The 26,537-nt window shown below is 43.3% G+C and overlaps 1 protein-coding gene across 3 annotated transcripts in view; it reads left to right on the top strand.

Moving 5' to 3' along the window:
* Nucleotides 1–26,537, top strand: part of LOC121574974 (6-phosphofructo-2-kinase/fructose-2,6-bisphosphatase 4-like) — a 66,066-nt gene that overhangs the window by 20,893 nt on the left and 18,636 nt on the right. For all 3 annotated transcript variants that reach the window (XM_041887688.2, XM_041887689.2, XM_041887687.2), the window contains exons 6-9: nt 10,816–10,872; nt 10,961–11,082; nt 25,753–25,960; nt 26,092–26,238. In XM_041887688.2, the coding sequence (XP_041743622.1) occupies nt 10,816–10,872; nt 10,961–11,082; nt 25,753–25,960; nt 26,092–26,238 (534 nt within the window). The remainder of the gene's footprint in view (nt 1–10,815; nt 10,873–10,960; nt 11,083–25,752; nt 25,961–26,091; nt 26,239–26,537) is intronic.

Raw genomic sequence — 26,537 nt, 5'->3', positions numbered from 1 at the left:
ATGTTGGCTTCTTCAGTGGTGATGGTGGTAATTGTGCTTGTGTATAGACTGTGTTGACAACGTCATGACAAAAATGAGTGCACAACTCTGAGGTAAAAGGCTGGGTGTTGTCACTGATCGGTCAGATAGCTAGCGTTATGGCTGCACGATTTGGGTAAAATATCTAATAGCATTTTATTTTTGGGGGGGGCCAGATATTGGAATTGCAATTATGAATTGCAATTTTCAACACTTGGGTGAAAACTTGGTAATTCCATCAGACATGGTTAAAACAACTGTCAGGGTATAGAACATCACTTATAAAATGAGATCAAATGAATGTATACGTACTGCAGCTAACTGAATACAAAACCAAATGGAAAATATTTTCCAACATTGTTATAGGTTACATATAATAATATATAGGATTATTACACCTACATATTAACAAACATTTTTAACATGATCATCAAATATAAAATGTGCTATAAGCGCAGCACTTATTCATTCATTCATGAATAACATTAGTTCCTATTTTACCATTAGACCTATGTGTTCTTAAACTAAGTTCATTATTTATTCAGGCAGCCATAGGCTGCAGATAGAATAGGAGGCTTATGATTGTGTAATTATGTATAAGTAGGCTCAATCATTATTATAAATGAAATGCTAAGTCCATGCCTTAAAAACATGTAACACGTAGCCTACCTATTATTACAAGGTGCAGCCTGTGTCCAAAACATTGGAGTCTGGTCCAGTCATTCAACGCAACATTCAATGTTTCAACTTCTCCCTTAAGTTTGTTATACAGTGTTGGGATGGCGACTTGGGAGAAATATATGTGCGAGATGGACTGTATCTCCTGACCAGCTTGTTTATCATCTTCTTGAAGTAGTCTTTGCTGACTGTGTAAATAGGAACCGTGTCTTTGTGATAGGTGATTGCCTCTGTGATTTCTATGGGTCTGTGGGATGTTTTTTAAATTCAAATTATGGAATACATTTGTAGTGTTGCCTCTTCTTGTTACCACAACTCTGAGGTATTTTATTTTAGCATTTTCCAGTTTAAGAACATTCAAGACAAAAATGAGACAACAATATAACAGTGACAATAACCTTACAAGACAATAGACAAGAATGTAAATGCAATAAAAAAATATCAACAAATATATTTAAAAAAGAATGAGACCTTGGATCATATGGTCACCTGCCGTAGGCTACATATTATACATTACGTGTGAAACATTATGAGAGGATTATATAGAGATGCAATCGATGTGAGGGGAGATTCTCCATATAATCAATAAAAGGTTGCCACATTCTGTAAAATATCTCCAATTTATTCCTCAAGCAGTAAGTAATTATCTCCAGTGGGATACAGATATAAACTTCTGATATCCACATTGCAACTGGCAGGGGGAATCCGATTTCCATTTCAAGGCAATACATTTCTTGGAAATCGCTAGCAATATTTCTCTTAGCTTTATAGTATGACTTTGCCTAAGATTGGACTTAGTAAAGTTACCCAGTAGACAGACCTCCGGGTCTAAAGGGAATGCAGCCCCATGAATTGAGGATATGCCAGAAACGGTGTAGTTTTGAACACTGCCAAGGGGAATGGAGGAATGTTCCTTCATCTGAGCCACATCTAAAACATAGGGAGGAGATATCAGGTTTGAACTTGTGCAATCTAGATGGGGTGATATAGAGCTTATGGAGGAAATTAAACAGGATCAGTCTGTATCTGGAGTTCAATGTGGAAGTAACTCCATCCCTGCATAGGTCACTCCATAGTCCCTCATCAAGATTAATACCCAGATATTTTCCCCATCTAAGACTAGGTTTATCTAGCTCAGGTCCTGACATAAGAGCATTGTAAACACAGGAAATGGTCTTGAACAGTGGTTGGTCTGCATGGCAGAGTTGTTCAATAGGTGACATCTTAGGTAGGTTCCATTGGCCTTTGAGATTCACCCTAATAAAATGTTGTAGTTAACTAAAGAAGTCCTTGTTAGACAAGTGGTATTTCTGTTTCAGCTGTTCAAAGGACATAAGAATTCCCTCATCATAACAATGTTCCAGAAAGTGATACCCTTATCAGACCATGGGCTAAAGTTACTATTCTGGAAAAACAGGGATCAATCTATTGTTCCATAGAGGGATTTTAGGGGAAAGATATCCCTCTCGTCTGAACAGCTCATGCAGTTTGCACCATGCCAGGACAGAATGTATAATTAAAGGGTTGTCTGTGATAGTTTTTATAGATTTCATGTCACATTTGTAAAACAATTCTGCCCCAGTGTCCTCATGTACCTCAAACTTTTCCATGTTTAACCATGAGGGAGAAGGACCATTATCAAACCTCTGAGCCCAGTGATACATTCTGAAATTGGGGAGGTTTAAGCCCCCTTGACCGTAATCAAGGGTCAGTTTGTCCAGGCTAACCCTAGGGGTTTTGCCGTGCCAGATAAACCGTCTGGTCAGCTTGTCGAGAGAGGAAAAGAATGCTGCGGGCACAGGGATGGGGAGAGATTGAAACAAATATAGAAATCTGGGCAGGACGTTGATTTTAACTACATTAATTCTACCAAGCATAGTGAGGCAAGTCCATCCATTTACACAGGTCACCCTACCTTTTGCAACAAGCTGGCCAGATTGAGTTTATAGAGGTTGTTCAGGTTACCATCCACCATTATGCCCTAATATGTGAAGCCCTTAGGCGACCATCTAAAAGGAAACTTTTGCTTGATGGTATGATGGTCAAAGACAGACAACGGTAAGATTTCGCTTTTATCAAAATTGACCTTACATCCAGAGAAATAACTATAATACTGTAATAGGTTCTGTAAGTGAGAGAGAGAATGTTCTGGGTTCGTTAGAAATACGATAAGGTCATCCACAAAAAGTGATAACTTATGGGTATGGGGGCCCAACTCAAAGCCATGTTTGTCATGGCACGTTCAGCTAACGGTTCGATGGCGACGGCGAAGACGTGGGGGCTAATTGGGCAACCTTGTCTATTCCCCCTATAGAGAGGGAAAGAGGAGGAAGTAATCCAATTGGTAGCAATCCTAGCTTTAGGAGATTTGTAGAGTGACTTTATCAAATTTACATACACTGTGCCTAAACCAAACTTTTCCAAGACGCGAAAGAGGTATGGCCATTCGACCCTATCAAAGGCCTTTTCGGCATTGAGGGAGACTGCGACACTAGGTATTTTGTTTTTGTTAGCAAGGTGAATTATATCAAAGAACCTTCTGAGATTATTGGAGGACAATCTATTAATTATGAAGCCAGTCTGATCTGGGTTGACCAACATGACTCCAGTCTCTTAGATAGCATCTTGGTGACCAGTTTACGATCCGTATAAGGAGAGAGATTGGTCTATAGGAGGCGCATTTTAGCGTGTTTTTCCCTTTCTTGTGAATTACTGTAATCACCGCTTGATAGAAAGACTCTGGAAAGCAGTTGTCCTCCCCGGCTTTTTTAAGTACCTCCATGGGGTAGGGTACCAACAGCTCCTTAAATTCTTTATAGAACTCTGGAGGGAAGCCATCCTCCCCAGGAGATTTATTAGAAGGTAAGGATTTAATGGCCTCCAATAATTCAGGGACTGGGAACTGTTCACTCAGGCGCTCTCTGTCTTCCTCTGACAGGCATGGGAGGTTGAGAGAGGAGAGAAAAGAGTCGATCTCTGATAGATCATTGCTTGATTGGGAAGTGTAGAGGTCCTCGTAATATTTCTTACAAGTATCATTAATTTCAGTATGGTCAAAAGATATCTCGTTAGTAAGAGTTTCTATAGCATTAATTGTCTTCTTACTTTCCACTGCTTTCAGTTGCCATGCCAATACTTTGTGTGCTTTCTCTCCAAGCTCATAGTAACGCTGTTTTGATTTAGGTGATGGCCCTCTCAGCTTGATACGTGTTCAGAGTATTATATTTCAGTTTTTTGTTTACCAAAAGCCTGTATAGGTCTTTAGTCTGGCCTCTTTGGTAGGTTTTCTCTAGCTCAGAGATTTCAGATTCAAGGACATTCAGTTTGGCACCGTGTTTTCTCTTCAATCCTTTAGTATAGGCAATGTCTGTCCCCTCAAATAGGCTTTCAATGCGTCCCAAAGAATGAAACTGTCAGGAGCGGAGGGTTTGTTTGTCAAAGTAAAAATATTGATCTGCTCTTTAATGAATGCACAAAATTCCGGTTGCTTCTAGAGTGTAGAATTTAGTCCCCAACTACAGTGAGGGGAAAAAAGTATTTGATCCCCTGCTGATTTTGTACGTTTGCCCACTGACAAAGAAATGATCAGTCTATAATTTTAATGGTAGGTTTATTTGAACAGTGAGAGACAGAATAACAACAAAAAAATCTAGAAAAACGCATGTCAAAAATGTTATAAATTGATTTGCATTTTAATGAGGGAAATAAGTATTTGACCCCTCTGCAGAACATGACTTAGTACTTGGTGGCAAAACCCTTGTTGGCAATCACAGAGGTCAGACGTTTCTTGTAGTTGGCCACCAGGTTTGCACACATCTCAGGAGGGATTTTGTCCCACTCCTCTTTGCAGATCTTCTCCAAGTCATTAAGGTTTCGAGGCTGACGCTTGGCAACTCGAACCTTCAGCTTCCTCCACAGATTTTCTATGGGATTAAGGTCTGGAGACTGGCTAGGCCACTCCAGGACCTTAATGTGCTTCTTCTTGAGCCACTCCTTTGTTTCCTTGGCCGTGTGTTTTGGGTCATTGTCATGCTGGAATACCCATCCACGACCCATTTTCAATGCCCTGGCTGAGGGAAGGAGGTTCTCACCCAAGATTTGACGGTACTTGGCCCCGTCCGTCGTCCCTTTGATGCGGTGAAGTTGTCCTGTCCCCTTAGCAGAAAAACACCCCCAAAGCATAATGTTTCCACCTCCATGTTTGACGGTGGGGATGGTGTTCTTGGGGTCATAGGCAGCATTCCTTCTCCTCCAAACACGGCGAGTTGAGTTGATGCCAAAGAGCTCCATTTTGGTCTCATCTGACCACAACACTTTCAACCAGTTCTCCTCTAAATCATTCAGATGTTCATTGGCAAACTTCAGACGGGCATGTACAGTGGGGAGAACAAGTATTTGATACACTGCCGATTTTGCAGGTTTTCCTACTTACAAAGCATGTAGAGGTCCATACAGACCTTCTCCAGATCCTTCAGGTTTTGGGGCTGTCGCTGGGCAATACAGACTTTCAGCTCCCTCCAAAGATTTTCTATTGGGTTCAGGTCTGGAGACTGGCTAGGCCACTCCAGGACCTTGAGATGCTTCTTACGGAGCCACTCCTTAGTTGCCCTGGCTGTGTGTTTCGGGTCATTGTCATGCTGGAAGACCCAGCCACGACCCATCTTCAATGCTCTTACTGAGGGAAGGAGGTTGTTGGCCAAGATCTCGCGATACATGGCCCCATCCATCTTCCCCTCAATACGGTGCAGTCGTCCTGTCCCCTTTGCAGAAAAGCATCCCCAAAGAATGATGTTTCCACCTCCATGCTTCACGGTTCGGATGGTGTTCTTGGGGTTGTACTCATCCTTCTTCTTCCTCCAAACACGGCGAGTGGAGTTTAGACCAAAAAGCTATATTTGTATCTCATCACACCACATGACCTTCTCCCATTCCTCCTCTGGATCATCCAGATGGTCATTGGCAAACTTCAGACGGGCCTGGACATGCGCTGGCTTGAGCAGGGGGACCTTGTGTGCGCTGCAGGATTTTAATCCATGACGGCGTAGTGTGTTACTAATGGTTTTCTTTGAGACTGTGGTCCCAGCTCTCTTCAGGTCATTGACCAGGTCCTGCCGTGTAGTTCTGGGCTGATCATGATCATTGATGCCCCACGAGGTGAGATCTTGCATGGAGCCCCAGACCGAGGGTGATTGACCGTCATCTTGAACTTCTTCCATTTTCTAATAATTGCGCCAACAGTTGTTGCCTTCTCACCAAGCTGCTTGCCTATTGTCCTGTAGCCCGTCCCAGCCGTGTGCAGGTCTACAATTTTATCCCTGATGTCCTTACACAGCTCTCTGGTCTTGGCCAATGTGGAGAGGTTGGAGTCTGTTTGATTGAGTGTGTGGACAGGTGTCTTTTATACAGGTAACAAGTTCAAACAGGTGCAGTTAATACAGGTAATGAGTGGAGAACAGGAGGGCTTCTTAAAGAAAAATTAACAGGTCTGTGAGAGCCGGAATTCTTACTGGTTGGTAGGTGATCAAATACTTATGTCATGCAATAAAATTCAAATTAATTACTTAAAAATCATACAATGTGATTTTCTGGATTTTATTTTTAGATTCCGTCTCTCACAGTTGAAGTGTACCTATGATAAAAATGACAGACCTCTACATGCTTTGTAAGTAGGAAAACCTGCAAAATCGGCAGTGTATCAAATACTTGTTCTCCCCACTGTATATGTGCTTTCTTGAGCAGGGGGACCTTGCGGGCGCTGCAGGATTTCAGTCCTTCACGGCGTAGTGTGTTACCAGTTGTTTTCTTGGTGACTATGGTCCCAGCTGCCTTGAGATCATTGACAAGATCCTCCCGTGTAGTTCTGGGCTGATTCCTCACCGTTCTCATGATCATTGCAACTCCACGAGGTGAGATCTTGCATGGAGCCCCAGGCCGAGGGAGATTGACAGTTCTTTTGTGTTTCTTCCATTTGCGAATAATCACACCAACTGTTGTCACCTTCTCACCAAGCTGCTTGGCGATGGTCTTGTAGCCCATTCCAGCCTTGTGTAGGTCTACAATCTTGTCCCTGACTCTTTGGTCTTGGCCATGGTGGAGAGTTTGAAATCTGATTGATTGATTGCTTCTGTGGACAGGTGTCTTTTTATACAGGTAACAAGCTGAGATTAAGAGCACTCCCTTTAAGAGTGTGCTCCTAATCTCAGCTCGTTACCTGTATAAAAGACACCTGGGAGCCAGAAATCTTTCTGATTGAGAGGGGGTCAAATACTTATTTCCCTCATTAAAACGCAAATCAATTTATAAAATTTTTGACATGCGTTTTTCTGGATTTTGTTGTTGTTATTCTGTCTCTCACTGTTCAAATAAACCTACCATTAAAATTATAGACTGATCATTTCTTTGTCAGTGGGCAAACGTACAAAATCAGCAGGGGATCAAATACTTTTTTCCCTCACTGTATATGCTCCGTTTACGTTGGTAGGAATGGAGATTGATAATACCAGAGGAGAATGGTCACTAAGCAATCTGGGGAGATAATCTGAGGTACGTCTTGCACAACACTTGCATTTGGTTGACACCGGATTGCCTGTAGCCGAAATACTGCTGTATCACTGAAGATGCGCCCTTCTTTGGCACCAAATCGGCGTTCTTGTTGGCATTGGCAGCACTTATGTTTCCGACACACACTCTCTCTTCACCAGCATGTAACTGCTCGCTCTAAGCGAATTGGCCAGCATGAGTATGCCATGCAGAGGGTGAGAGCCCGCTTGTGATTGGTCAGCATCCTCTGTGCATGTAGAGAGTGAATAAACAGAGTCTAGCGCAGGGGTGTCAAACTCATTTTAGCTCAGGGGCCACATGGAGGAAAATCTATTCCCAAGTGGGCCGGACCGGTAAAATCATGGTGTGTGTATATATAATTTAAAAACAACAACTTCAGATTGTTTTTTTTGTTTTAATACTATCAACATAAAACATAAAGCTGGAGCCTAAGGACAGTGTGTCCAAAATAGTACAAGCACAACATCACTATTAATCATAAAACACCTGAAGTTGATTTGAAAATTCTAAAGAAAAAGAACACACAAACACACAATGCCTCAGTGATTCACATAACTGTTTCACAGATCACAGAACTATATCAGGGTGTCATTTCTCAGGCAGAAATGTAGATACAAATAATGAAATCCTGTTCCCCAAACAAGTGCAAGAACCACAGAGTCAAGAATAGGTTAAATATACAAATAAAATAAAATCAATTAAAAACAATAGCACATCAACATAAAAACATATAAACATAAAGCTGGAGCCTGAGGACAGTGTGTCCAAAAGCACGACATCACTATTAATCATAAAACACCTCAAGTTATTTGAAATTCTGAAGACAAACAACACACAAACACACAATGCCTCAGTGATTCACAGAAGTATATCACAGATCACAGAACTATATCAGGGTGTCTCATGCAGCACTTTAAGTGGGGTTGCATAGTTTATTTGACTCCTGATACCTGGCATCTTTTAGCTTTCACCAGCGCATCAATATCAGGCGTCACATCCTGAGTGGCAGCCAACTTCAGGATGTGATTCAAGTGCTTGTGCGTGAGCCTTGAGCGCAGCTTTGTTTTATTTATGCTCATTACAGAGAACTTGCTCACAAAGATATGTGGTTCCAAACATGCACAACAGTTTTGCAGCGAGGGCTGTCAAGTTGGGGTAACCTGGCAAGAGATTCTGATAAAATGTGTCCAAGACAGCTGCGGCAAATTTGCCCTTCAAATCCGAAAGTCACACTGCAAGTCTATTATTTCAAGTTGGATGCTGACGGGCAGATCAGAGGGATTCACGGTGAATGGCGAACAAAAACGTTGAAGTCTTTCTCCAGTTCACCAAAAATCTGAAAGCGTTGCTCAAACTCCCTTAACAGTCCCGTTATTTTATCTTTGAACCGCTTCATGTCTGCCACATGTTGGGTCGCGCACACATTTTTCAGACAGGGGAAGTGAGCTGCATCACCACCGGCGAGTTGCGTCTCCCACAATGACAGCTTCAACTTGAAAGAACGTATGCTGTCATAATACTGCGTGGCAACCTTTGTTGCGCCCTTGCAGCTGTTTGTTCAAGTTATTCAGGTGCTCTGTAACATCCACCATAAATGCAAGGTCCTGCATCCATTCTGCGGAATTAAATTCTAACACTGGTTTGCCCTTTTCTTCCATGAACTGTTCAATTTCTTCTCGTAAATCAAAGAAACGCCTCAGCACAGCACCTCGGCTTAACCATCTTACCTCAGTGTGGTATGGCAGGCCATAGATGTGATCTTTCTCTCTGAGAAGGCTGTCAAACTGACGGTGATTCAGGCTTCTGGATCGGATGAAATTAACAGTTTGGATGACCACCTTCATGACGTTATCCATCTTTAATGACTTGCAACACAAAGCCTCCTGGTGCAAAATACAGTGAAAAGTCAAAAAATCACGTCCTCCATTTGCAGATTGCACTTTCTCTCTGAACTTTGTCGCAACGCCTGCTTTTTTCCCGATAATTGAGGGCGCACCATCTGTAGCCAGGCTGACAGCGCGGGACCAGTCCACTCCGACCCTGTCCAGCGCGCCGACGAGTGCAGTGAAAATATCAGCTGCTGTCGTTGTATCTGTCATCGGCACCAACTCTACGAACTCCTTGGTGACGGTCAATGTGTCATCAACTCCGCGGATGAAAATGGCCAGTTGTGCAACATCTGTAATGTCCGTGCTTTCATCAATTGCAACCGAAAACGCAATAAATGACTTTACTTTTTGCTTCAACTGGCTGTCCAAATCCACTGAAAGATCGGAAATCCTGTCTGCAACTGTGTTTCTTGTCAGGCTGATATTTGCAAAAAGCCTGGTGCTTTTCAGGGCACACAATCTCTGCTGCCTTCATCATGCATGTTTTTACAAATTCACCCTCACTAAATGGTTTTGAAGCCACTGCGATTTCATTAGCAATGAGGTAGCTAGCTTTCACTGCAGCGTCACTGATGTCTCGGCTGTGAGTAAACACAGACTGCTGTTTCTTCAGACCCACCAACAGTTCATTCACCTTCTCTCTTCTCTGCTGTCCTTGAAAGTTGTCATATTTGTCGGCATGAAGACTCACATAGTGGCGACGAAGGTTATATTCTTTCAGCACTGCAACATGCTGGTGAACACACCAAACATACAGCTTTCCCATTCAATTCCATGAATAAATAGAAGGATGACAATTTTTCTTGGAACACTCTGCACTCTGCGTCCACTTTTCTCTTTTTTGACAGAGACATATTGGGGCAATGAGGGTGCCAAAGCACATAATGTTAAAAGTAGAAGCCGTAATAAATATCGCGGGCAAAACAAAGTAGCTCATCCGGACTGGCTGCACTTGCTTGACCTATTTGCTCTGCCCCGGTATAAACAGTTTACTTGCTTAACACAATTGCTATTGCGCCATCCAGTGGACACAATTGGAACAGCAGTTTATTTTATTGAAAAATTGCAGCTCATTTTTATACTTTACAAAATCATCTCGCGGGCCGGATTAAACCCGTTTGCGGGCCTGATCCGGCCCGCGGGCCGGACGTTTGACACCCCTGGTCTAGCGCATCTCATTGGAGATACCGTAGTGCAGTTTTTGTTCTATTAATGGAGTGTCAAAGAAAGGAGTAAATCGCAGCCTCTTGTCAATATCTCAATTTCGATCTGAATTCGATTTATCAGCCCTAGCTAGCGACAATATCTAGAAGCTGCTGTGTGGTGAATCGTAGATGGCTTATTTCAGCTAGTTGTATTTTGTTCTTGATACCATCTCTTGTTTTGACTCGTCACATCTGTGCTAACATGGCTAAGGTTAGCTAGCTAACCAACAACTGTAACAATGTATTTGAAAGGGAACAAACGCTTATTGGGCAAATGTATGTTTTCAATAAACATTTGCAGATGAAATATAGCTTACATGTTGTGAATCCTTTGATTGTAAGCCAACCCTGTCTGTTTTTAGTCTTGTGGTTACACATACATTGGTTTTGTAACACCCCACCCATCTAAATGACTTGGATGTTTTGTCTATTCTGGGGGTTTACTGTCTTCCCTTTTCTCCTAGGTGTTCTTTGTAGAGTCTGTTTGTGAAGACCCTGAAGTCATTGCAGAGAACATTGTGGTGAGTGATCATCCACAGTTCCTGTCGCTAACTCTTTAGAGAGAGAGCCAATGAGTCTTAAATCTCCCCTGTCGCTTTCTCTGCTCAGCAAGTGAAGCTGGGCAGCCCTGACTACACCAACTGCAACACAGAAGAGGCTATGGAGGACTTCAAGAAGAGGATCGAGTGTTATGAGAACTCCTATGAGACCCTGGACGAAGTTCTGGACAGGTGAGCATCTTATCTCACTGAGGAACAAAGAGTTGTCTCCCCACTATTTGATTGAAGAGCGTTCTGTAGACCATGTTCTATTCAAAAGTGGTTGCTTTTACAGTTGTAACAAGAATTTCCAGGTGAACAAAAAGGAGAGTAGTCGTTGAGAAAGCCAATCAAAATCAATCTGGTTTATTACAATAATTCAGGGAGAACACCTCCAGAGCAGAGGCAAAGAAAATGTTTAACGGGCCTTCTCACCACCCCAAGAGGCTTGTAGGAAGTCACAACATCAGCTGCTACAGAATCACACAGTGTCACAGATACATTATCAGTGTGTCCTCGAATCCAGTCTGGCATCAAACTTTAACCATAACATTCAACACTGGCAGACATTTGATACTAGCAGTTAAACAGGTCAAAGGTAAGAACATCAGTACTTAGTTACAACAGATAATTATAGACTAACAAGTGACTACTTAATTAAATATGCTACTTAAACATACAGTGCATTTGGAAAGTATTCAGACCATTCCCTTTTTCCACATTTTATTACATTACAGCATAATTCTAAAATTGAATTATTTTCTTTAGTCATCAATCTACACACAATGCCCCATAATGAGAAAGCGAAAAATAGGTTTTTAGAAATGGTTTGTAAATATATTAATAGAAAAAACAGAGACCTTATTTACATAAGTATTCAGACCCTTTGCTATGAGACTTGAAATTGAACAAGGTCCATCCTGTTTCCATTGATCATCCTTGAGATGTTTCTACAACTTGATTGGAGTCCACCTGTGGTAAATTCAATTGATTGGACATGATTTGGAAAGGCACACACCTGTCTATATAAGGTCCCACAGTTGACAGTGCATGTCAGAGCAAAAACCAAGCCATGAGGTCGAAGGAATTATCCGTAGAGCTCCGAGACAGGATTGTGTCGAGACACAATCTGGGGAAGGGTACCAAAACATTTAGGCAGCATTGAAGGTCGTCAAGAACACAGTGGCCTCCATCATTCTTAAATGTAAGAAGTTTGGACCCACCAAGACTCTTCCTAGAGCTGGCTGCCCGGCCAAATTGAGCAATCGGGGGAGAAGGGCCTTGGTCAGGGAGGTGACCAAAAACCTGATGGTCGCGCTTACAGCGCTCTAGAGTTCCTCTGTGAAGATGGGAGAACCATCCAGAAAGACAACCATCTTTGCAGCACTCCACCAATCAGGCCTTTATGGTAGAATGGCCAGACGGAAGCCACTCCTCAGTAAAAGGCACATGACAGTCCGCTTGGACTCAGACCATAAGAAACAAGATGATCTGGTCTGATAAAACCAAGATTGAACTTTTTGGCCTGAATGCCAAGCGTCACGTCTGGAGGAAACCTGGCACCATCCCTACGGTGAAGCATGGTGGTGGCAGCATCATGCTGTGGGGATGTTTTTCAGTGGCAGGGACTGGGAGACTAGTCAGGATCGAGGGAAAGATGAACGGAGCAAAGTACAAAGAGATCCTTGATGAAAACCTGCTCCAGAGTGCTCAGGACCTCAGACTGGTGCGAAGGTTCAACCTTCCAAAAGGACAACGACCCTAAGCACACAGCCAAGACAACGCAGAAGTGGCTTCTGGACAAGGCTCTGAAAGTCCTTGAGTCCTTGAGTCAGCCAGAGCCCGGACTTGAACCCGATCGAACATCTCTGGAGAGACCTGAATATAGCTGTGCAGCAACACTCCCCATCCAACCTGACAGAGCTTGAGAGGCTCTGCAGAGAAGAATGGGATAAACTCCCCAAATACAGGTGTGCCAAGCTTGTAGCATCATACCCAATAAGACTTGTGGCTGTAATCGCTGCCAAAGGTGCTTAAACAAAGTACTGAGTAAAGGGTCTGAATACTTATGTAAATGTGATATTTCCATTTTTTCCTTTTTTATAAATTAGCAAACATTTCTACAAACCTTATTCTGCTTTGCCATTATGGGCTATTGTGTGTGTAGATTGATGAGGGGAAAAAAACAATTTATTCAATTTTAGAAGAAGGCTGTAACCTAACAAAATGTGGAAAAAGTCAAGGGGTCTGAATACTTTCCGAAGGCACTGTATATATAGATTGTGTGTAAATACAGTATATTAATAGAAAAGGTGTGTACAGCAGTAGTTACATAGGACTAGAATACAGTATATACAGTTGAAGTCAGAGGTTTACATACACCTTAGCCAAATACATTTAAACTCCGTTTTTCACAATTCCTGACATTTAATACTAGTAAAGATTCTCTGTCTTAGGTCAGTTAGGATCACCACTTTATTTTAAGAATGTGAAATGTCAGAATAATAGTAGAGAGTGATTTATTTCAGCTTTTATTTATTTCATCACATTCCCAGTGGGTCAGAAGTTTACATACACTCAATTAGTATTTGGTAGCATTGCCTTTAAATTGCTTAACTTAGGTCAAACGTTTCGGGTAGCCTTCCACAAGCTTCCCACAATAAGTTGGTAGGATTTTGGCCCATTCCTCCTGACAAAGCTGGTGTAACTGAGTCAGGTTTGTAGGCTTTGCTCGCACACGCTTTTTCAGTTCTGTCCACAAACTTTCTATAGAATTGAGGACAGGGCTTTGTGATGGGCACTCCAATACCTTGACTGTTGTCCTTAAGCCATTTTGCTTTGGAAGTATGCTTGGGGTCATTGTCCATTTGGAAGACCCATTTGTGACCAAGTTTTAACTTCCTGACTGATGTCTTGAGATGTTGCTTCAATATATCCACATACTTTACCTTCCTCATGATGCCATCTATTTTGTGAAGTGCACCAGTCCCTCCTGCAGCAAAGCACCCCCACAGCATGATGCTGCCACCCCCATGCTTCACGGTTGGGATGGTGTTCTTCAGCTTGCAAGGTCCCCCTTTTTCCTCCAAACACAACGATGGTCATTATGGCCAAACAGTTCTATTTTTGTTTCATCAGACCAGAGGACATTTCTCCAAAAAGTATGATCTTTGACCCCATGTGCAGTTGCAAACCGTAGTCTGGCTTTTTTATGGCGGTTTTGGAGCAGTGGCTTCTTCCTTGCTGAGCGGCCTTTCAGGTTATGTCGATATAGGACTCGTTTTACTGTGGATATAGATATTTTTGTACCTGTTTCCTCCAGCGTCTTCACAAGGTCCTTTGCTGCTGTTCTGGGATTTATTTGCACCAAAGTACGTTCATCTCTAGGAGACAGAACACGTCTCCTTCCTGAGCGGTATGACGGCTGCGTGGTCCCATGGTGTTTATACTTGCGTACTATTGTTTGTACAGATGAACGTGGTACCTTCAGGCATTTGGAAATTGCTCCCAAGGATGAACCAGACTTGTGGGGGTCTACAATTTTCTTTCTGAGGTCTTGGCAGATTTTTTTTTTTTCTCCCCATGATGTCAAGCAAAGAGGCACTGAGTTTGAAGGTAGGCCTTGACATACATCCACAGGTACACCTCCAATTGACTCAAATTATGTCAATTAGCCTATCAGAAGCTTCTAAAGCCATGACATTTTCCAAGCTGTTTAAAAGCACAGTCAACTTAGTGTATGTAAACTTCTGACCCACTGGAATTGTGATACAGTGAATTATAAGTGAAATAATCTGTCTGTAAACAATTGTTGGAAAAATTACTTGTGTCATGCACAAAGTAGATGCCCTAACTGATTTGCCAAAACTATAGTTTGTTAACAAGAAATTTGTGGAGTGGTTGAAAAACAAGTTTTAATGACTCCAACCTAAGTGTATGTAAACTTCTGACTTCAACTGTATATGTAAAGTGGGTGTGGGGATCCCAGTAGCACCACCACTGAGTAGGGATGTGTTTGTGGCTAGTGGAATAACCTTTAAAGGTGACGGTGCTTTGAGAAGGATGTAAGCACAATGCCATAGGTCCAGTACAAAAGAGGTGGTGGATTTAAGAACAAAAAGGGTTACTAAAATAATAACAAATGTAACATTAAGGATCCCGGGATATGAGAATGACAAAAGAAAGCGTAATTAATTAGAACAAAGAAAGAATAAACGTATACAAAGTCTCCACAGCCTCAGTACAAGCCGTTAACCAACCAACCATCTGAGCTCAAATGCCCAGCTGAAACGTCCATGGAGCCCTACCCAGCTTGGACTGAACCATTACTGCAGTTAAGTTGAGGCTAGGCTAACAATTGGACGTTCAGATATATGCTTTCAAACATGATCACAATAGGTTTCTAACATTAGTTTTACACAACATCAATGTCATAATAGTGCTCAATACATGATTCATTATTTATACTGCAGTTACGTTATATTCAATAGATACGGCAAGCATTCCCTTTAAACTTGGCGAATGCACTGTAGGGCTTCAGTCTAAGGTGCAGGGTAGAGTACCAGCTGGTAGCTGGCTAGAACAATGACTAAGGTTCAGGGCAGGGTACTGTGCGGTACTGGTGACTGTTTAACAGTGATGGCCTGGAGATGGAAGCTGTTTCTCAGTCTCTCTGTCCCAGCTTTGATGCACCTGTACTGTCTCTGCCTTCTAGATGGTAGCGGGATGAACAGGCCGTGGCTTGGGTGGCTGAGGTCCTTGATCTTCTTGGCCTTCCTGTGACACTGGGTGCTGTAGATGTTCTGGAGGGCAGGCAGTGTGATCCCAGTGATGCGTTGCGCTGACCGCACCACCCTCTGGAGAGCCCTGCGGTTGCTGACAGTGCAATTGTGAAGGGACTATTTCAGGTTGTCAGTGATGTGCACGCCGAGGAACTTCAAGATTTTGACCCTCTCCACTGCGGCCTTGTGGATGGGGGTGTGCTCTCTTTGCTGTCTCCTGTAGGCCTCGATCAGCTCCTTCGTTTTGTTGACATTGAGGAAGAGGTTATTTTCCTGGCACCACTCCGACATGGCTCTCAGCTCCTCCCTGTATGCTTTCTCATCGTTGTTGGTAATCAGGCCTACCACTGTTGTGTTGTCAGCAAACTTGATGATTGAGTTGGAGACGTGCGTAGCCACGCAATCATGGGTAAACATGGAGTACAGGAGGGGGCTGAGCACACACTGTGGGGCCCCCGTGTTGAGGATAAGCGTGGCGCAAGTATTTGGTATTTTATTAGGATCCCCATGAGCTGTTGCAAAAGCAGCAGCTACTCTTCCTGGGATCCACACAAAACAGGAAACATGACATAGACAAGTACAGAACTACATACATTTTTTTTCAAGGCACACGTAGCCTACATATCAATACATAGACACAAATGATCTATGTCAAATAGGGGAGAGGCGTTGTGCTGTGAGGTGTTGCTTTATCTGTTTTTTGAAACCAGGTTTGCTGTTTATTTGAGCAATATGAGATGGAACGGAGTTCCATGCAATAATGTGCGCTATATAATACTGTACGCTTTCTTGAATTTGTTCTGGATTTGGGGACTATGAAAAGACCCCTGGTGGCATGTCTGGTGGCGTAAGTGTGTGTCAGAGCTGTGTGTAAGTTGACTATGCAAACAATTTGGGATTTCCAACACATTAATGTTTCTTATAAAAATAAGTGATGCAGTCAGTCTCTCCTCAACTCTTAGCCAAGAGAGTCTGGCATGCATAGTATTTATATCAGCCCTCTTATTACAATGAAGAGCAAGATGGGCCAGCTGCAGCTTAACTAGGTATTTCCTTGCAGCAGTGGATCACAAGACTGGACAATAATCAAAATTAGACAAAACTAGAGCCTGCAGAACTTGCTTTTTGGAGTGTGGTGTCAAAAAAGCAGAGCATCACACAGACCTCTCCCCATCTTTACAACCATTGAATCTATGTTTTGACCATGACAGTTTACAATCTAATGTAACGCCAAGTAATTTAGTCTCCAACTAGTTCAATAGCCACACCATTTATTACTAGATTCAGCTGAGGACTAGAACTTAGGGAATGATTTGTACCAAATACAATGCTCTTAGTTTTAGAGATGTTCAGGACCAGTTTTTACTGGCCACCCATTCCAAAACCGACTGCAACTCTTTCTTAAGGGTTTCAGTGACCTCATTAGCTGTGGTTGCTGATGCGTATATGGTTGAATCATCAGCATACATGGACACACATGCTTTGTTTTAATGCCAGTGGCAGGTCATTGGTAAAAATAGAAAATAGTAGAAGGCCTAGAGAGCTGCCCTGCGGTACACCACGCTTCACATGTTAGAAATTAGAGAAGCTTCCATTCAAGAAAACCTTCTGAGTTCTATTAGATAGATTGCTCTGAATCCAGGATATTGCAGAGGTTGAAAAGCCATAACACATACGTTTTTTCAACAACAGGTTATGGTTAATAATATCAAAGGCTGCACTGACATCTAACAGTACAGCTCCGACAATCTTCTTCTTATCAATTTCTTTCAACCAATCATCAGTAATTTGTGTCAGTGCAGTACATGTTGAGTGCCCTTCTCTATAAGCATGCTGAAAGTCTGTTGTTAATTTGTTTACAGAGAAATAGCATTGTATTTGGTCAAACACCATTTTTTCCAACAGTTTGCTGAGAGCTGGCAGCAAGTTTATAGGTCTGCTGTTAGAAACAATAAAGGCCACTTTACCACTCTTGGGTAGCGGAATTACTTTGGCTTCCCTCCAGGCCTGAGGACAAAGACTTTCCTCTAGGCTCAGATTTAATGATATGACAGATAGGAGTGGCTATAGAGTCAGCTACCATCCTCAGTAGCTTTCCATCTAAGTTGTCAATGCAAGGAGGATTGTCATTTATTGATCGATAACAAAAACAAATCCATCTCTCCCACACGAACTTTACAAAATTCAAACTTGCAATGCTTTTCTTTCATTATTTGTTTTTTTATGCATGAATACGATGGCTCACTGTTTGTTGGCATTTCCTGCCTAAGTTTGCCCACTTTGCCAATGAAGTAATCATTAAAATAATTGGCAACATCAAATGGTTTTGTGATGAATAAGCCATCTTATTTGATGATAGATGGAGTTGAATTTGTCTTTCTGCACATAATTTCTTTTAAAGTACTCAAGTTTTTTCCCATCATTCTTTGTCATTGATCTTGGCTTCATAATACAGTTTCTCTTCTTTTTGTTAAGTTTAGTCACATAATTTCTCAATTTGCAGTAAGTCAGCCAGTCAGATGTGCAGCAAGATGTATTACATTTACATTTTACATTTACGTATTACATTACATTTTAGCCAGAGCGACTTACAGGAGCAATTAGGGTTAAGTGCCTTGCTCAAGGGCACATCAACAGATTTTTCACCTAGTCGGCTCGGGGATTAGAACCAGCGACTTTTTGGTTACTGGCACAACGCTCTTAACCACTAAGCTACCTGCCACTCCTTTTACCCCATCTCTTTCAACCATACAGTTTTTCAATTCCTCATCAATCCATGGAGCCTTAACAGTTCTAACAGTCAGTTTCTTAACAGGTGCATGTTTATCAATAATTGGAAGAAGCAATTTCATAAATTCAATAAGTGCAGCGTCTAAATGCTCCTTATTAATCACATCAGACCAACAAATATTTGTAACATCATCCACATAAGAGTCAGAGCAAAATCTTTTGGATGATCTCTTATACACAATTTTAGGCCCAGCTATTGGAACTTTGCCTTTCCTGGATATATCAACTATATTGTGAACACTGCATCCAATGGGTACGGATACAGCTTTAGAACAAAGTTCTACAGTATAAGTAAAAATATGATCTTATTCCTGTAGTGTTTGTAAACACCCTGGTAGGTTGATTAATAACCTGAACCAGATTACAGGCACTGGTAACGCTAAGAAGCTTCCTCTTGAGCGGACAGCTTGATGAAAACCAGTCAATATTCAGGTCTCCAGGAAAGTAGACCTCTCTGTATACATCACATACACTATCAAGTCAAGCATTGCACACACATTATTTAGATACTGACTGTTCGCACTTGGTGGCCAATAGCAACACCCCAAAAGAAAAGGCTTTAGATGTGCCAAGTGAACCTGCAACCACAACATTTCAATAACACTTGACATAAGATCTTCTCTAAGCATTACAGGGATATGGCTGTTCTGTATATATATATATATATATATATATATATATACACACACACACACAGTGGGGAGAACAAGTATTTGATACACTGCCAATTTTGCAGGTTTTCCTACTTACAAAGCATGTAGAGGTTTGTAATTTTTATCATAGGTACACTTCAACTGTGAGAGACGGAATCTAAAACAAAAATCCAGCTAATCACATTATGATTTTTAAGTAATTAATTAGCATTTTATTGCATGACATAAGTATTTGATCACCTACCAACCAGTAAGAATACTGGCTCTCACAGACCTGTTAGTTTTTCTTTAAGAAGCCCTCCTGTTCTCCACTCATTACCTATATTAACGGCACCTGTTTGAACTCGTTACCTGTATAAAAGACACCTGTCCACACATTCAATCAAACAGACTCCAACCTCTCCACAATGGCCAATACCAGAGAGCAGTGTAAGGACACCAGGGATAAAATTGTAGACCTGCACAAGGCTGGGATGGGCTACAGGACAATAGGCAAGCAGCTTGGTGAGAAGGCAACAACTGTTGGCGCAATTATTAGAAAATGGAAGAAGTTCAAGATGACGGTCAATCACCCTCGGTCTGGGGCTCCATGCAAGATCTCACCTCATGGGGCATCAATGATCATGAGGAAGGTGAGGGATCAGCCCAGAACTACACGGCAGGACCTGGTCAATGACCTGAAGAGAGCTGGGACCACAGTCTCAAAGAAAACCATTAGTAACACACTACGCCGTCATGGATTAAAATCCTGCAGCGCACGCAAGGTCCCCCTGCTCAAGCCAGCGCATTTCCAGGCCCGTCTGAAGTTTGCCAATGACCATCTGGATGATCCAGAGGAGGAACGGGAGAAGGTCATGTGGTCTGATGAGCTAAAAATATAGCTTTTTGGTCTAAACTCCACTCACCGTGTTTGGAGGAAGAAGAAGGATGAGTACAACCCCAAAAACACCATCCCAACCGTGAAGCATGGAGGTGGAAACATCATTCTTTGGGGATGCTTTTCTGCAAAGGGGACAGGACGACTGCACCGTATTGAGGGGAGGATGGATGGGGCCATGTATCGCGAGATCTTGGCCAACAACCTCCTTCCCTCAGTAAGAGCATTGAAGATGGGTCGTGGCTGGGTCTTCCAGCATGACAACGACCCGAAACACACAGCCAGGGCAACTAAGGAGTGGCTCCGTAAGAAGCATCTCAAGGTCCTGGAGTGGCCTAGCCAGTCTCCAAGATCTTGAAGTCTGTGCGAAAAGGTTCTGGGAGGTCTGTAGAGGAGTGGGCCAAAATCCCTGCTGAGGGCAAGACCTACAGGAACGATGATTTGTAATTGCAAACAAAGGTTTCTGTACCAAATATTAAGTTCTGCTTTTGTGATGTATCAAATACTTATGTCATGCAATAAAATGCAAATTAATTACTTAAAAATCATACAATGTGATTTTCTGGATTTTTGTTTTAGATTCCGTCACTCACAGTTGAAGTGTACCTATGATAAAAATTACAGACTTCTACATGCTTTGTAAGTAGGAAAACCTGCAAAATCGGCAGTGTATCAAATACTTGTTCTCCCCACTGTATGTGTATGTGTATATATATATATAGCAACACCTCCCCATAAGCATTTCTGTCTCTTCTAAAAATGTTATATCCTTGTATTGCTACTGCTGTATCATCAAATGAATTATCTAAGTGAGTCTCAGAAATGGCTAATATATGAATGTTATTGATTTCATGAACCTTATTTATAAGGCTACATTAATATGGGCTATTTTCAGCCCTTTCCTGGGTAGCTTAACAGAGATGGACATAATACTGAAAAGAGCGAACAAAGAGAGAAAAATATACATTCAGCAGTCCATTAATCAATTGGTGTGTGTGTGCTGTGGGGATGAAGCTACGAACCCATAGGCTTGGCTCTCATCCCTTCGAGGCTTCTGGGAGGGAGGGTGGACAATTAGCCTATCATAGCGGATGTAAGCAATGTCCCCACGCGCTCTGGCAGCTTTCATGGCTGTGATAAGTTCTTTCCTCTTCTGGCGCACAGCTTCAGGATAGTCCTCGTTGAGGAAGATATACGTTCCTCTCAAGTTCTTGGCTCTTTCCAGAACAGCTACCTTGTCCTTGAACCTCAGGAACTTGACCACTATCGGGCCTGTCACCTGGGCCGGTTGTGGGTTTTCCAGTCCTGTGAGCACGCTCCACCTCAATCTTCCTGTGGTCTATCTTCAATTTCTCAGAAATCATTCCCTCACTTTGTCCTCAGACTCCGTCCAGGTGTTGTTGCCTACCTTCACCATTTGGGGTCAGCCCGTCAGGAAGTCTATTACCCAGTTGCACAGGGAGGGCTTCAGACCCAGGGCCCTGAGCTTAGTGATGAGCTTGGAGGGCACTATGGTGTCAAAGGCTGAGCTGTAGTCAATGAACAGCATTCTTACATGGGTACTTCTGTTGCCCAGGTGGGATAGGGCAGTGTGCAGTGCAATGCCGATTGCGTCGTCCGTGGGTCTGTTGGGGACATATGCGAATTGTAGTGGGTCTAGAGCAGTGGTCACCAACCTTTTCTGAGTCAACAGAAACATTACTTGTAAGCCTATGCAACAACCTAATAAAAACCGTGCGGTAGGAATGAGGTTTGTGCAGTAGGCCTAATGCATTTTAAGAGCATATTGGCCTGCCAATATTGTTTTTCTCAACCTATATTATATTTCAAATCTCAAGCTATGATAACAAAATAGATCAGTTGTATTACTTGCTCCGCACAAATGGAAATGATTAGCTTTAACGTTGGCTTTTCTACAGAAATGTTTGGTGATCGACTAGGAATGCCTTGAAGATCCCCCAGTCGATCGCAATCGACCGGTTGGTGACCACTGGTCTAGGGTGTCGGGTAAGGTGGAGGTGATATGGGCCTTAACTAGTCTCTCAATAGCACTTCATGATGACAGAAGTGAGTGCTATTGGGCGATAGTCATTTAGTTCAGTTACCTTCGCTTTCTTGGGTACAGGAGCAATGGTGAACATCTTAAAGCAAGTGGGAACAACAGACTGGGATATGGAGAGATTGTATATGTTCGTAAACACTCTAGCCAGCTGGTCTGCACATACTCTGAAGATACGGCTTGGGATGACGTCTAGGCCAGCAGCCTTGCGAGGGTTAACACTTAATCACGTCGGCCACGGAGAACGAGAGCACACAGTACTCGTTAGCATTGGGGGCCCGTGTCGGTGGCTGGATATTGTTTTCCTCGAAGCGGGCCAAGAATGTGTTTAGCTCGTCCGGTTGCGAGGCGTCAGTGTCCGCGATGTAGCTAGCTTTCCCTTTATAATCCTTGATTGTCTGGAGTCCCTGCCACATACATCTCGTGTCTGAGCCATTGAATTGCGACTTCACTTTGTCCCTGTACTGTCGTTTTGCCTCTTTGATTGCCTTACGGAGGTCATAGCTGGTCTGTTTGTACACGTCCATGTTCCCTGTCACCTTGCCATGGTTAAATGTGGTGGTTCATGCTTTCAGTTTAGCACGAATGCTGCCATCTATCCACATTTTTTGTTTGGGATAAGTTAAATTCGTCACAGTGGGAACAACCTCCTCTATGCAATTCCTGATGAACCCAGTCAGTGTATACGTCGATACTATTCTCAGAGGCGACTCGGAACATTTCCCAGTCCGCGTGATCAAAACAATCTTGAAGCCTAGATTACAATTGGTGAGACCAACATTGAACTGTCCTTACCACGGGAGCTTCCTGTTTAAGTTTCTGCCTATAGGTGGGGAGGAGCAGAATGGAGGCGTGATCTGATTTGCTGAATGGAGGGCGGGGGAGGGCCTTGTAGACATGTCTGAAGGGAGAGTAGCAATGATCCAGTGTCCGTGTAGCACAGGAGATGTGTTGATAGTTTCGGAAGCGTTTTCCTCAGATTTCCTTTATTAAAGTCCCAAGCTATTATAAATGCGGCCTCAGGATATACGGTTTCCAGTTTGCACATAGTCCAGTATAGTTCCTTGAGAGCTGTTGAGGTGTTGGCTTGGGGGGAAATATACATGGCAGTGACGATGACCGAAGAAAATTATCTCTGGATGTAATGTGGTTGGTATTTGATGGTGAGGTATTCCAGATCGGGAGAAGAAAAGGACTTGAGTTCCTGTACGTTACCACAATCACACCATGAGTTGTTCATTATGAAACAAACCCATCCACCTTTCTTTTTCCCAGAGAGTTCTTTCTTCATGTCTGCGCAATGGACTGAGATCCCCGCTGGCTGAATGAACAGGGACAATATATCCGGAGAGAGTCATGTATGTTACAGTCACTGATGTCTCTCTGGAAGGAGATCCTTGCCCTGAGCTTGTCTACTTTATTTTCCAGGGACTGAAAGTTAGAAAGTAATATACTCTGAAGCGTGGATGTACCGCCCCAACAGATCCACAGATGACGCAATCGCACTCCACACTGCGCTCTCCCACCTGAATAAAAGGAACACCTATGTGAGAATGCTGTTCATTGACTACAGCTCAGCTCACCATAGTGCCCACAAAGCTCATCACTAAGCTAAGGACCCTGGGACTTAACACCTCCCTCTGCAACTGGATCCTGGACTTCCTGACGGACCGCCCCCAGGTGGTAAGGGTAGGCAACAACACATCTGCCACGCTGATCCTCAACCCTGGGGCCCCTCACGAGTGCGTGCTTAGTCCCCTCCTGTTCTCCCTGTTCACCCACGACTGCGTGGCCAAACACGACTCCAACACCATCATTAAGTTTGCTGATGACACAACAGTGGTAGGCCTGATCACCGAAAACGATGAGACAGCCTATAGGGAGAAGGTCAAGACCTGGCAGTATGGTGCCAGGACAACAACCTCCCCCTCAATGTGAGCAAGACAAAGGAGCTGATCGTGGACTACAGGAAAAGGTGGGCCGAACAGGCCCCCATTAACATCGATGGGGCTGTAGTGGAACGGGTTGAGAGTTTCAAGTTCCTTGGTGTCCCCATCACCAATGAACTATCATGGTCCAAGCACACCAAGACAGTCGTGAAGAGGGCACAACAACACCTTTTCCCCCTCAGGAGACTGAAAAGATTTGGCATGGGTCCCCAGATCCTCAAAGTTCTACACCTGCACCATCAAGCGCATCCTGACCGGTTGCATCACCGGCTGGTATGGCAACTGCTTGGCATCTGACCATAAGGCGCTACAGAGGGTAGTGCGCACGGCCCAGTACATCACTGGGGCCAAGCCTCCTGCCATCCAGGACCTATATACTAGGCGGTGTCAGACGAAGGCCCAAAAAATGGTCAAAGACTCCGTTCACCCAAGTCATAGACTGTTGTCTCTGCTACCGCACGGCAAGCGTTACCGGAGCGCCAAGTCTAGGACCAAAAGGCTCCTTAACTTCTACCCCCAAGCCATAAGACTGCTGAACAATTAATAAAATGGCCACCCTTACTATTTACATTGAGACCTCCCCCCTCCCTTTGTTTTACACTGCTGCTACTCGCTGTTTATTATCTATGCAAAGTCACTTTACAAATTACCTCGTCTAACCTGTACCCCCGCACATTGACTCGGTACCGGTACCCCCTGTATATAACCTTGTTATCGTTATTTTATTGTTTAATTTTTTACTTTAGTTTATTTAGTAAATATTTTCTTAACTCTTTCTTGAACTGCATTGTTGGTTAATGGCTTGTATGTAAGCATTTCACGGTAAGGTCTACACCTGTTGTATTCGGCGCATGTGACAAATAAAATTTGATTTGATGGTATACATGACGCATGAGTCTGACTAGGGCCCCTCTCCTTCTACCTCTTCTCCGGCGTCAGCTTTTTGGTGTAGCTCCCAGGATGAATAGAGCTGCCTCGGGAAGTTTAAACAAAGGATCCAGGTCAGGGAAGTAAAAATTTTTTTTTTTTTTTATTACATTTTTTTGGTACTTTTTACCCCATTTTCTCCCCAATTTCGTGATATTCAATTGGTAGTTACAGTCTTGTCCCATCGCTGCAAGTCCCGTACGGACTCGGGAGAGGTGAAAGTCGAGAGCCATGCGTCCTTCGAAAAACGACCCCGCCAAGCTGCACTCCTCCTTGACACACTGCTTGCGTAACCCGGAAGCCAGCCGCACCAATGTGTTGGAGGAAACACTGTACAGCTGGCGACCAAAAGTCAGCGTGCATGCGCCCGGCCCGCCACAAGGAGTCGCTAGAGCGCGATGGGACAAGGACATCCCGGCCAGCCAAACCCTCCCCTAACCCGGAGGACGCTGGGCCAATTGTGCGCCACCTCATGGGTCTCCCGGTCGCGGCCGGCTGCGACATAGCCTGGGATCGAACCCGGGTCTGTAGTGACACCTCTAGCACTGTGATACAGTGTCTTAGACCGCTGCGCCACTCGGGAGGCCTGGAAGTCGAATTTCTGCTTGTTGGCTAGGAGCTAGAAACAGGGTAATCATGTCTGTCAAATACATGAAAATAATTTATCACATTTCCAATTACAAAAGTCAATTATGTTGCTTGTCCTTTAATCTGTGAATCATTTTAAAGCTGGTTTCAATGCATGTTGTTTCTAAGAGGTGTTCTCTCTTGTAAAGTACGGGATTCCTAAAGCTCTCTGGCCTGTCCCTCGCGCCCTCTCTCCCAGGGATCTATCCTACATCAAGATCATGGACGTGGGCCGGAGGTACCTGGTGAACCAGGTCCAGGACCACATCCAGAGCCGGATCGTCTACTACCTCATGAACATCCACATCACGCCACGCTCCATCTACCTGTGTCGCCATGGAGAGAGTGACCTCAATGTCAAGGGCTGCATTGGAGGAGACTCTGGACTCTCACCCAGGGGCAAGGAGGTACGGCTAACTCTATCCCTAGACTCCATCTCTACCTTACATATTCTACTTTTCATTTCTTTAATATTGAATAGGTTTACATATTTTAATTACTTTTTTTCTCTCTTTTGTGTTGATTGTTCCCTGTGCAGTTTGCCAAGTATCTGGGCCAGTTCATCAAGTCTCAGGAAATCAGTGATCTGAAGGTGTGGACCAGCCAGATGAAGAGGACCATCCAGACAGCTGAGGCAGTGTCTGTGCCGTACGAGCAGTGGAAGGCTCTCAACGAGATAGACGCGGTAATAACTCAACTCACCTACTGCCTTCTCAATATTGCACAATGCCACCTGTGTGTCTTTGTGTGATATCAAATAAAAGTCATCAAATTAAAGTTTATTGGTCCCATACACAGTTTAGCAGATGTTATAGTGGGTGCAGCAAAATGCTTATGTTACAAGCTCCTAACAATGCAGTAAAATGTCAAACAAGTACAAAAATAATACCCCCCCCCCACATTAAAAAAATTAATAAAAATCAAGAAATGTGGGAACGAATCCAATTTGCACTGTAACAGTAATCCAAGTGCAATCTATTAGGG

Source organism: Coregonus clupeaformis, chromosome 10, assembly GCF_020615455.1.
Source record: "Coregonus clupeaformis isolate EN_2021a chromosome 10, ASM2061545v1, whole genome shotgun sequence".
Taxonomy (NCBI): domain Eukaryota; kingdom Metazoa; phylum Chordata; class Actinopteri; order Salmoniformes; family Salmonidae; genus Coregonus; species Coregonus clupeaformis.
The sequence above is the reverse complement of the archived record's forward strand: the minus strand, read 5'-3'. Positions and strand labels throughout refer to the sequence as shown.